General features: G+C 54.1%; 2 protein-coding genes across 2 annotated transcripts in view; both read left to right on the top strand.

Annotated features, from left to right (window-relative positions):
- Positions 1-13360, top strand: part of SPAG16 (sperm associated antigen 16) — a 65164-nt gene that overhangs the window by 49285 nt on the left and 2519 nt on the right. The window lies entirely within an intron of this gene.
- Positions 773-11828, top strand: LOC144938093 (uncharacterized). The gene is made up of 3 exons (XM_078865790.1): positions 773-784; positions 6573-7529; positions 11329-11828. The coding sequence occupies exons 1-3, from the start codon at positions 773-775 to the stop codon at positions 11341-11343; spliced, it is 984 nt and encodes a 327-aa protein (XP_078721916.1). The 3' UTR covers positions 11344-11828.

The following is a 13360-nucleotide window of genomic DNA, read 5'->3' as shown; positions in this document are numbered from 1 at the left end:
GATGTCAAAGAATCCGTGACGTCCGTCGAAGAAGAGTCGCCCAATTATGTGCAAAGCGTCAGGTTCCACCTTGGCCAAATGTGTTAAAGCGACTCGCCAATTACAAGCGTCGTGACGCCCCCCCCACCTACCCCCCATACCGTGAATGTACAGTTACGTGAATGTACAGTTACGCAATTCATATTTTAAGGGACACACGCCGCTTGTCGTTCCACCGTTATGCGCCCACGAGAAACGAATTTTTTTCGTCAAATTTCACTTTTCCAAAATACAAATACAGCCGCGACCCTCACCAGGACAAGCAGATTGAGAAACGAACGAACAAAATACTAAAACATATTTGTCAATGATAAAAATTTAAAGTAACAAAAAAACCTGATATGTCTGATGGCATCATCGCGTCGTTCCAGCGCCCCAGTGTCAGGGGCTTAGCCGTCTTAGATCTGTCTGTAGTGACATCGGGGACATCGGGGATGTCACTGTATGGTGCCGTGGACAGCACCGTGTGGGTGGCTGTGTGTAACACCAGGCCTAGCAGGGCTTGGCGAGCACTGAGATAGTGCGGGCACCGTGCACAGCGTGTGGTGGGGGCTTCACCGAGGGGGAGGGGGTGAGCATCAGCCCAGGGGCAGGGTAGCCCAGGGCCATGGCACTCTGGTTGACCCCGTGGACACGTGATCCGGAGTGTCCATACAGGGGCCCCGAGTGGAGGGACTGGTGGGTTATCACGTGTCCGGGGAGAGCTCTTGAGAAGGATCGAGAAAGAACGAGAATGTTCGGGAAGGTGGGCGGGGCCGAGGGCGGAGCGGCCCCGACCGGAGAGGGATATAAGGCGGGTCCCTGAGAGGGACCGGGGTTGCTGCATTCAACAAGCTGGAAGCTCTATATCTACAAGCTGGAAGCTCAACATCTACAAGCTGGAAGCTCAACATCTACAAGCTGGAAGCTCAACATCTACAAGCGGGAAGCTCTCACGAGGCAACCACGTGGTCGGAGACCCGAGTGAGGGATCGACCCTTCTTACCAGTAACTCGCTGTAGTCTGGTAAAGGGGCAGTTACCCCTGTGTGTTACGGTGTTACGGTGTTACAAATAAAAGTGTTGCCTCTAAAAGGAACAACGTGTGCAACTCAGTTGGACCCACTGCATGTCCACTTTGTCTGCATCACGCCTGATGATGCTGCTGCTGCAAGCAGCCCACCGAAGCGCTCAAGAAGCCCTGAAGTTACTCCTTATTAAGTCATCTTTTACATCTTAATTATGATTACTTGCGATGAAGTTCCCGATTAAATACTTTTTGTAATGTTCTTGATATTATAATTAAGTGTTACATGTGTAGGGGTGTCAGGGGAAGGATTCCCACCAATAGGAGGGTTAGTGGGAGGGGTGATCGAGGGGATATAAGGGGAGAACAGGCGGGAAGAAGGGGCCTTTGGCGGGAACGAGATTGGGACGGCTGGGGACAGGTGTGGATGGGAGAAAAGGATTAAAAGACGAAACCCCTGCAATCTTGTGTCGGCTCTCCTTTACACATGTATACGTATATTGTAAATCCAGGGCGAAGATAATGAAATTATACTTAATTTGATACTTGAAATTATACTTAATTTTTCTTCAGCGCCGACCTTATTACAGACCAATTCAGACCTTATTGATCACCCCGTGCTCTTATAAATCTCTACATTCATCCTACAAATCCCATCACAAGGGAGAAACACACGGGTAAACCGTACGGGTTGACACGATGTGTAACGTGTCGAATTTCTGTAGGAACATAGGCTTCATACGGCACAATTCGACTTCCGCGCTGTTCTTCAGGAACGCACATCGAGCGTGCTGTGAGAGACGCCTTCGTGTAAATGGGAAGCTATGGTTGCATGGTATGTGGCCACTGGGGAGACAAAGGCGGTCGGGCGTGGTGCTGGCCACACACCCCCTCGTGTGTCGTGCCGGCCTTAATAGGCTATACGGAAAAATCTTTGTATTTCAAGGGTGTGTGTGGCACTCCTCAGGGGAGGTGAAAGCCTGCGACGCATAGGGACCCAGTCGGCCACAAGGAGCCCCCGAATCAACAGATAAACGAGTGAACACATGTTAAGAAAAAATTATTCGTAAAAAATTACCTGCGGTCTACCATGGACCTAGCCCAACTAGCGCATCTGATTATCGTGTTAACAGAGCAGCGTGAAGTTGCGCGATCCACCCCCTTTGAGGATATCCTAGACCGATGGGGCCGGCATGAAAGCAAGACGCACGATAACTTAATTGCGAGTCGTATTGTACCTTTAAACAATTTGTTTTATTAATAACTGTCACTGGGAGACTGCCTTCCTCTAAACCCAATACACGATGCAACTAAAATAACATCTATAGTGGTAACCTAACATATTATTGTATACGGGCTAAAAACATCCGTAGTAGCTACATCAGTAAAAATTGAGATGGGAGAAAAGGAGGGGGGCCCACAGTCGGATCTCGCTTTGCCGCGTTGACGTCGGTGGATGCGCCACTGTTGGGGAACACATAGCAATCGTCGCCCCCTACTGAAACAAACGTAGCAGGAGCCTCCTGAGATATCGTCTTTGCTTGGTATGCAAGTGTAATTAGTCTGTTCTGCGAGAGCGCCGCGTATTTTCAAAACGCCAATTAGATGTAATGTGATGAATGTATTAGGGACACACATTCCATTATAACGCGGATGCAAATTGGATATAATGCGATCGAGTGAACGGAACTGCGTCGCGCGAGTCGGAATAAAGCGGTTGTACAGCTGCCTCGGCGTAGCATCGCACCAGGCATTGGGATGCTGCTAGATGCTTCTAGATGCTACCCACGCGCATCCTGCCTCCGCATCTCACGTGCAATCGCAGACTGAGCTTTCGAACGCGATTTTTCCATAACGTGGTGTTCTTCAGGAAGGAAACTACCGCATTATAGGAGAACAGACTGCACAATAACAAATGGCTGTTCCCGTACTCCTGCCTCAGATGGCAGGAGGACGAGACCAGAGCTCAGGAGGTCACATGACCCTGACAGGGTTAGGAGTGGACGTGGTGGCACGGCTCCCAGCGTGACCCCCACGTCGTGCCTGCCACGGCGACGCGAGGGAACTCCAGAGCAAGCCACGTGGCGGGGAGGGACGCATTTGCTGCGTGAAAACGTTAACCCTGCCATAGGCCTTCACCTCCCCTGATGAGTGCCACACACACACCCTACAAACACAACGATTCCCCAGTATAGCCTTAACGGACTGTTGGGACAAGTGCTGTTAGCGAGCACATATGAAGGCCGGCACGGCACATGAGGGGGTAGGTGGCCAGCATCACGCCCGACCGCCTTTGTCTCCCCAGTGGCGATGTTTTTACACACCGCACCAGGTGCGCATTTGAGGCTGAGTCGACCTAATAGGGGGAGGCCCAGGACCGGTTCAGATAATCGTCACTGGTGTTGGTGGCCGCGAGCGGGAATCGAACTCGGGTCGCCGGGTTCTTAGCGCACTCACCGCTACACTACTGCTCCACCCCACATCCATACACAACTACATGCCCACATCCATACACAACTACATGCCCACATGCATACACAACTACATGCCCACATGCATACACAACTACATGCCCACATGCATACACAACTACATGCCCACATGCATACACAACTACATGCCCACATGCATACACAACTACATGCCCACATGCATACACAACTACATGCCCACATCCATACACAACTACATGCCCACATGCATACACAACTACATGCCCACATCCATACACAACTACATGCCCACATCCATACACAACTACATGCCCACATGCATACACAACCACATGCCCACATGCACACACAACTACATGCCCACATCCATACACAACTACATGCCCACATGCATACACAACTACATGCCCACATGCATACACAACTACATACCCACATGCATACACAATGACATGCCCACATCCATACACAACTACATGCCCACATCCATACACAACTACATGCCCACATGCATACACAACTACATGCCCACATGCATACACAACTACATGCCCACATGCATACACAAATACATGCCCACATGCATGCACAACTACATGCCCACATGCATACACAACTACATACCCACATGCATACACAACTACATGCCCACATCCATACACAACTACATGCCCACATGCATGCACAACTGCATGCCCACATGCATACACAACTACATACCCACATGCATACACAACTACATGCCCACATCCATACACAACTACATGCCCACATGCATGCACAACTACATGCCCACATGCATACACAACTACATACCCACATGCATACACAACTACATGCCCACATCCATACACAACTACATGCCCACATGCATACACAACTACATGCCCACATCCATACACAACTACATGCCCACATGCATGCACAACTACATGCCCACATGCATACACAACTATATGCCCACATCCATACACAACTACATGCCCACATGCATGCACAACTACATGCCCACATGCATACACAACTACATACCCACATGCATACACAACTACATGCCCACATCCATACACAACTACATGCCCTCATCCATACACAACTACATGCCCACATGCATACACAACTACATGCCCACATGCATGCACAACTACATGCCCACATGCATACATAACTACATACCCACATGCATACACAACTACATGCCCACATCCATACACAACTACATGCCCACATGCATGCACAACTACATGCCCACATCCATACACAACTACATTCCCACATGCATACACAACTACATACCCACATGCATACACAACTACATGCCCACATCCATACACAACTACATGCCCACATGCATACACAACTACATGCCCACATGCATACACAACTACATGCCCACATGCAAACACAACTACATACCCACATGCAAACATAACTACATACCCACATGCATACACAACTACATGCCCACATCCATACACAACTACATGCCCACATGCATACACAACTACATGCCCACATGCATGCACAACTACATGCCCACATGCATACACAACTACATGCCCACATCCATACACAACTACATACCCACATGCATACACAACTACATGCCCTCATCCATACACAACTACATGCCCACATCCATACACAACTACATGCCCTCATCCATACACAACTACATGCCCACATCCATACACAACTACATGCCCACATGCATACACAACTACATGCCCACATGCATACACAACTACATACCCACATGCATACACAACTACATGCCCACATCCATACACAACTACATGCCCACATGCATACACAAATACATGCCCACATGCATGCACAACTACATGCCCACATGCATACACAACTACATACCCACATGCATACACAACTACATGCCCACATCCATACACAACTACATGCCCACATGCATATGTAGTGGTGGTGTTGACGTGCGCCGACAGTGACAGTGATGGATCACGGGGCGGCACGGGGTGCGGGGTTGGGCACGCGTTGTGGGCGTGGTGTGGACGCGCGCGCCGGGAGTGACAGATGACGGGGCGGCGCGGCGTGGGTGGTGAGGCGCGCTGAGATGTGGGAAAACAGGATCGTAGCCAGCGCCCAGTGATTGGTCAAATAGGATGGGTGCTCTCAGCGACGTCCGCAGGTGGGGTATAAAGGGTGACGCACGAGAGCACTCGTGGTTGTTAACCAGTTGAAGATCGAAGACGGAGTTGAAGACGTAGTGCCCCGAGACCCCTAGTCCCGCTGTCCTTGTAGGGACCGGGGCCCTGTGTGGCTCGGAGGCGAGACTGTGGGACCCGTGGTCCGACGCCCATGTGGGTCGGGACTGTGGGACCCATAGTCGAGACGGACACCCCGGCAGCGTGTGTCCCGAGTAGCTCAGTGGGTGTTAGTCACCCGAGTAGCTAAGTGGGTGTTGGTCACCCGAGTAGCTCAGTGGGTGTTAGTCGCCCGAGTAGCTAAGTGGGTGTTGGTCACCCAAGTAGCTCAGTGGGTGTTAGTCACCCGAGTAACCAAGTGGGTGTTAGTCACCCGAGTAACCAAGTGGGTGTTAGTCACCCGAGATACTACAGTGGGTGTTAGTCACCTGTGAAACGAAGTTGGTGAAATAAAGAGTGTGCTACCCGTGAAGTCGTCTCCCGCCGAGTTACTACATTACAACTGGCGTCAGAAGTAAACCTGTCTTCAAGAAGAATGGATACTAGGAAGACTACCCGTACCCACGAGCGAGATCGGGAAGACGACGGCGTACTGGAGACACCAACCTCGGGAGGAGAGGACGAGGAGTTGCCGCCGATGCAGCACTTCGCGGCGATGGCCGACGCTCCGCTCGCCTCCGACACCAGCCTACAGGACGCACACTCCCGCCTGGCGGAGTTGCTGCTCGCCGCCGCTGCAGTTTTGGCGGAGATCTCCGTTCCAGCGGGCGGAGGGACGGCTGCGGGGTTGGAGGAGGCGGCGCGGCTGGAGGGTTCCTGCCAGAAGGCGCTTCGCGCCAAAAGTTTTGAAGTTGGCGCCGTTTTTGAGGGACCGCCATTGTTTGGCGGGAAGCAGGGACACCACGTGGCCGGAGATCTCCACTCAGCGCGGCCCGCGTCATCGGCGCGCGCCGGAGCTCTCCAGGGTGCGACTGCTGACAGAGCCGACATTTTCTACAACCACAGTGGCGCGCGGGAAAATCCTTCCGACGACGACGACGACCGAGTCCTCCAGCAACGATTGCCCGCGCTGTCGGCGTTCAAGGCAGACGGAGGCGACTGGGGAGCCTTCCACCGAAGGTTCCTCGCACATCAAGAAATGTCGGGGTGGTCCGACACCACTGCCCTGCGCGCTCTGCCAGCGATGCTCGACGACGACGCGCTTGCAGCCTTCACATCTGCCCCAAGGTCGTCTCGCTCAACGCTCCAGGCCGCGCTACACTTAATGGCTAAGGTGTTCGGCCCGCCCTCGACCTGCCGCCACCAATTCTACGATCGGCGGAAGGTGGTTGGAGAAACAACGCTCGCCTATCGCACGGCGCTGCTCGCCCTGGCGGACGCAGCTTTTCCCCGCATGGACAAGGAGGGGAAGGACGCCATGGTGACGGAGCAGCTGCTGGCGTTGGCCCACGAGTTGGGAGTCCCCATCAATGTGGCGGACGAAATGGATATCTGCTCCCTGGCGATCGCCACGAGTATTCACGCGTACGAGGTCCTCAAGCGCAAGCCGACGGTCGTCTGCAAATTGGCGGGGAACGCGGCACCGGCCACCACGATCGCCGAGCCTCAGCCAGCTGCGGATCGGGAGCAGGCCTTCGCTGTATCGCGTCCGGGGGAGTGGAGAACGGGAGGTCGTTCACCCACACGTTCATCCCGCAAGCTGGAGCAACCGAAACCTACGACGTCCCTCGTCGTCTGCTACAACTGCGGCCTTCGGGGTCACGTCGCAGCCGGGTGCCGGGCTCCGCGTCAGCGCGCCACGGGACCACGTCGGGACGACGACCAGGCCCACAAGTCATCCCAACTAAACCCGGCAAGTCGCGGCACCTCACACGCTCGGTCCACATACGCGGCACGTTCGGGTCGCCGCTTGGCGGTGGGGGGTCCGCGTCTGGGTGCCGGGGGTTCACTTCGGCGAGGGGGGTCCGTACACGGCCCGAAAGCAGTCGAATGGTCCGAATTGGCCCACAGGATAGTGGCTGCGTCGGCCGGGTCGTCCGTGGTAACGGGGTTTATTGACGGGGTTGAGGTCCGGGTGCTTGTGGACACGGGTGCGTCGGCCACTATCATTTCGGACCTTATTTATAACATTCTTCCCGTCCAAAGTCGACCCCTTCTGCCTGTGGACGTGCCATTTTATGCGGCGAATGGGGGATCCCTGGGGATCATCGGCCAGATTCGGGCGACTATTTGCATTGGTGACATCAAATTGGCGGGCCCTATTTTTGTATCATCATCGCTGGCCGTTCCTTGTTTGCTAGGTACGGACTTTTTGTCCAAAATGCCCATCAAAGTTCTCATAGATCAGGCCTGCATTGAGCTTCCGTCGGGACGGCGGGTTGCGTTCTTGACGAGCCCTACCAAAATACGCACGGTTTGTGCGACGGTGCAGGCGCTGGCAACTCAGACTGTACGGGTGCCCCCGGGATCGCAAATGTTGGTACCCCTTCGGTTGAGGAAACCACTCGGGGTGGATGCGGGGGCACAGGGAGTACTGTTGGGGCCGTCTAACAGGGCCAAAAGTGGCCTCGACTTGGCGGTAGCTCAAACCATGGTGAGAGGGGACAGTGAGCCGTTCGTAATGGTCCTGAATACGGGGTCGCGGCCGGCCATAATTACGCAGGGAACGGTGCTGGCTCACGCCGCGCCGCTACCCGTTGAGGAACAGCTCGTTGCTCACGCCGATTTCAGTGTCGAGTCGCATCCTCCAAGTGATGAGGGGACAGAGTGGTTGGACTCGTTGTGTGCCGGGTCTGCTAACTTGTCCAAGGTGCAATTGGGAGCATTGAGGGGTTTGCTACTCGAGTTTGCTGACGTGTTCAGCAGACATAAGTACGATATCGGCTGCACAGACCTGTTGCGCCACCACATAGCTACGGGGGACGCGGCCCCTATTCGACAGAATCCTTTCCGGCTCAGCCCAGCCGAGAAGGAGCATGTGCAGTCGGCGGTTAATGACATGTTGGCGGCCGACATCATTTCACCCTCTTCTAGTCCGTGGGGTGCTCCTATTGTCCTAGTTAAAAAACAGGACGGGTCTTTGCAGTTCTGTGTCGATTTCCGCCGCTTAAACAAAATCTCGATGGCGGATGCGCATCCGCTCCCCAGGATGGATGAGTCGCTGGATGCCTTGGCGGGAGCACAGTTTTTTTCCACACTCGATCTGCTTTCCGGATTTTGGCAATTGCTCCTCGATAACGAATCTAAACCTAAAACCGCTTTCCGGACACCTGGTGGCCTATTTGAATTCAACCGTTTGCCCATGGGCTTACATTCCGCTCCCGCCACGTTCCAGAGGCTCATGGAATTGGTTTTGTCGGGCCTCCAATGGGACACCTGTTTGATTTACCTCGACGATATCATCGTTTTCAGCCGGACTTTTGAGGAGCACCTCCAGCGACTGAGAGCGGTGTTCCTCAGGATGCGTTCCGCTAAGCTTAAATTTAAACCGGCTAAATGTTTTCTGCTTCGGGAATCGGTCAGGTATTTGGGCCATATCGTGAGTCGTTCAGGGATCTCGACAGACCCTGCTAAGACGCACTGCGTCAGCTCATGGCCAACGCCAACCTCGGTCACGGAGGTTCGCAGCTTTATTGGATTCGCCTCCTATTACCGTCGGTTTGTCAAGCAGTTTGCCACCATAGCCAGGCCCCTGCACGCTTTGACGGCTAAGGGTGTGCGGTTTCACTGGGGGCCGGAAGAGGAGGCTGCGTTCTGCTCCCTTCGTGACGCCTTGGTGCAGGCTCCCCCCTTGTGTTACCCCGATTTCACGCAACCGTTTTTGCTTGACACGGATGCCAGCAACACGGGTATCGGGGGAGTGCTCTCACAGGTGGTCGGGGGGGTTGAACGGGTGGTCGCCTACGGTAGTAGAGTTCTTTCCCCCGCCGAACAACGCTATTGCGTGACTCGTCGTGAATTGTTAGCGATTGTGTTTTTTACACAGCAATTCAGGCCGTATCTTTACGGCCGTCATTTTACGGTTCGTATGGACCATGCGGCTCTCCAATACGCTATGCGGGTGGCGCAGCCATCCGGCTAATTGTCCCGATGGTTGGAGGTCCTTCAGGACTACCAATTCACGACGATTTACCGCAAGGGATTGCGACACTCAAATGCGGACGCCTTGTCGCGGTTGCCACCGCGCACGGACTGCGCATGTTTGCTGAGATCGGCGCGGTGTAAACCCCCGGTCGCCGACCCCGTGGGAGTTGCGCTCGCCGCCACTGACACCGCGGGTGTCGACGCTCCCACGGGGAGGGACTCGCTGTTATCGTTGCCCCTCATCGAGTGGGGCCGTCTCCAAATGTCCGACAGCTCCCTACTCACGCTACGTCGGAAAGTTGACGCTCCCGAGGTAGGGGATGCGCGGGTCGGTTCCTGGGTGTGCAGACAGGGCCTCTTGATGAAGTGGGACAACATGTCCCGGCGTCACGTGCTCGTTGTGCCTTTTGCTATGCGGGGTAGGGTCGTTCTGGCTGCTCATGAACGACTCATGCATCTGGGTTTTCACAAAACGCTCGCCCTAATCCAGCGAGACTATTATTGGCCGGGGATGGGTAACGACGTGGCGAACATTCTTAAGGGATGCGTAGGGTGCGCCCAAAGAAAACCGCCACCATTGGCGGCTAATCCACCGCTGCAATCCATTCAAGTTTCGCGCACAAACGAATTGGTTGCGTTAGACATCTTGGGGCCCTTTCCTGCTACACCGAGGGGAAATAGGTTCCTGCTGGTTGGCGTAGAGTACTTCACCCGATGGCCCATGGCATGGCCACTCGCCAACCAGTCGGCTGCAGCAGTGGCGGACGCCTTTGTCCAAGGTTATGTTTTGGACAAGGGCGCCCCCGAACGCTTGCTGACGGATCAAGGGAAGAATTTTTCGAGCGTTTTGTTGCGCGAGGTGTGCGACCTGTTGGGTACAAAGAAAGTGCCTACTTCCCCGTACCACCCGCAGACTGACGGGATGGTTGAACGTCTGAACAGGACGATTACGTCTATGCTGTGCCAACAGGTCTGCGACGATCAGGTTGATTGGGACTTACAGGTGCCGGGGGTACTCGCGGCCTATCGAATGGCCCCTCATGCGGCGACGGGGTTTTCCCCATTTTTTCTTATGTATGGGCGGGAGGCCGATCCGGCCATGGACGTCCAACTGGGGATTTCCCAGCCACGTGCAAAATCTAAATTGGCAGACCACATCAAATTTAATATCGCCAAATTGGCTGAAGCGCGGGAGGCGGCGAGATTGAATTTGCGGTCTCGGCAAATCGCGAACGAGAGATTGCATGGACGGAGGGTGCATACGCACGATTGGAAACCAGGCGATAAGGCCTGGCTGCATTGTCCTCATGCACCGTTGGCTACGTCCCCCAAATTGTTGAGACCTTGGAGGGGACCGGTGGAAATTGTGCGGGTTGCACGACCCCAGAGTATACAGATTAAATGGGGAAAACGCCGTTGGTACGTGCACCCCTCCCGACTGAAACCCTATGCGGCACCGTGTGACCCCGTTCTGTGCCGTAACGACCGGGCGTGTGATGTGACCGTCGACTCGGGGAGGGATGTGTCGCAGGCTGATCCTCACGTGTCTCCACCTGACCCACCCCCAGGTGTCTCGGGCCTGACGGCTGCTGACCGTCGGGAACCGGAACCCCGCGGCACGCGCGGATCCCCGATGCCTGGCCCATGTCTTCCTGAACTGCCGGCACCACCGGACGGTCAACCGCATCTGGTGCCGTACGACGGACCGGCAAGGCGGACTCGGGCTAGGGCACAACACTTTTCATGAAGACATTTTTCAACCCCGAGCTCGCCCAGTGTTCCCCCTCTGCCGGGGTAATGTCCCGTTCTAGGGACGCTCGGAAAGAATGGGACGCTGCACGAGTCGGAAGAAAAAAAAAAGAATTTTTTTTTTTTTTCTGCATACACATTTGGTATTGTCACTCGCCGGATTGTACATATTGTTCTGTTGTTGTAGTGGCATTGGTTGATGGTTGCGGATGGCAGTGTTCGCGTTGTGTTGTGTTGTTACGTTGGTTGTTGTTCTTGTTGTTGTGTTACGGGGCACACAGGGGGGAGGGGGTGTTGTATATTTTTTTAGCAGCCGGGTCGGCTGCGAGCTATGTGGTAGGGGGTGATGTAGTGGTGGTGTTGACGTGCGCCGACAGTGACAGTGATGGATCACGGGGCGGCACGGGGTGCGGGGTTGGGCACGCGTTGTGGGCGTGGTGTGGACGCGCGCGCCGGGAGTGACAGATGACGGGGCGGCGCGGCGTGGGTGGTGAGGCGCGCTGAGATGTGGGAAAACAGGATCGTAGCCAGCGCCCAGTGATTGGTCAAATAGGATGGGTGCTCTCAGCGACGTCCGCAGGTGGGGTATAAAGGGTGACGCGCGAGAGAACTCGTGGTTGTTAACCAGTTGAAGATCGAAGACGGAGTTGAAGACGTAGTGCCCCGAGACCCCTAGTCCTGCTGTCCTTGTAGGGACCGGGGCCCTGTGTGGCTCGGAGGCGAGACTGTGGGACCCGTGGTCCGACGCCCATGTGGGTCGGGACTGTGGGACCCATAGTCGAGACGGACACCCCAGCAGGGTGTGTCCCGAGTAGCTCAGTGGGTGTTAGTCACCCGAGTAGCTAAGTGGGTGTTGGTCACCCGAGTAGCTCAGTGGGTGTTAGTCGCCCGAGTAGCTAAGTGGGTGTTGGTCACCCGAGTAGCTCAGTGGGTGTTAGTCACCCGAGTAACCAAGTGGGTGTTAGTCACCCGAGTAACCAAGTGGGTGTTAGTCACCCGAGATACTACAGTGGGTGTTAGTCACCTGTGAAACGAAGTTGGTGAAATAAAGAGTGTGCTACCCGTGAAGTCGTCTCCCGCCGAGTTACTACATTACACATACACAACTACATACCCACATGCATACACAACTACATGCCCACATCCATACACAACTACATGCCCACATGCATACACAACTACATGCCCACATGCATACACAACTACATGCCCACATGCATACACAACTACATGCCCACATCCATACACAACTACTTACCCACATGCATACAAAACTACATGCCCTCATCCATACACAACTACATGCCCACATCCATACACAACTACATGCCCTCATCCATACACAAATACATGCCCACATGCATGCACAACTACATACCCACATGCATACACAACTATATGCCCACATGCATACACAACTACATGCCCACATCCATACACAACTACATGCCCACATGCATACACAAATACATGCCCACATGCATGCACAACTACATGCCCACATGCATACACAACTACATACCCACATGCATACACAACTACATGCCCACATCCATACACAACTACATGCCCACATGCATGCACAACTACATGCCCACATGCATACACAACTACATACCCACATGCAAACACAACTACATGCCCACATCCATACACAACTACATGCCCTCATCCATACACAACTACATGCCCACATGCGTACACAACTACATGCCCACATGCATGCACAACTACATGCCCACATGCATACACAACTACATACCCACATGCATACACAACTACATGCCCACATCCATACTCAACTACATGCCCACATGCATGCACAACTACATGCCCACATGAATACACAAC

Source organism: Lampetra fluviatilis, chromosome 21, assembly GCF_964198595.1.
Source record: "Lampetra fluviatilis chromosome 21, kcLamFluv1.1, whole genome shotgun sequence".
Taxonomy (NCBI): Eukaryota; Metazoa; Chordata; class Hyperoartia; order Petromyzontiformes; family Petromyzontidae; genus Lampetra; species Lampetra fluviatilis.
Note: the sequence above shows the minus strand (reverse complement) of the source record. Positions and strands in the feature narration are given on the sequence as shown.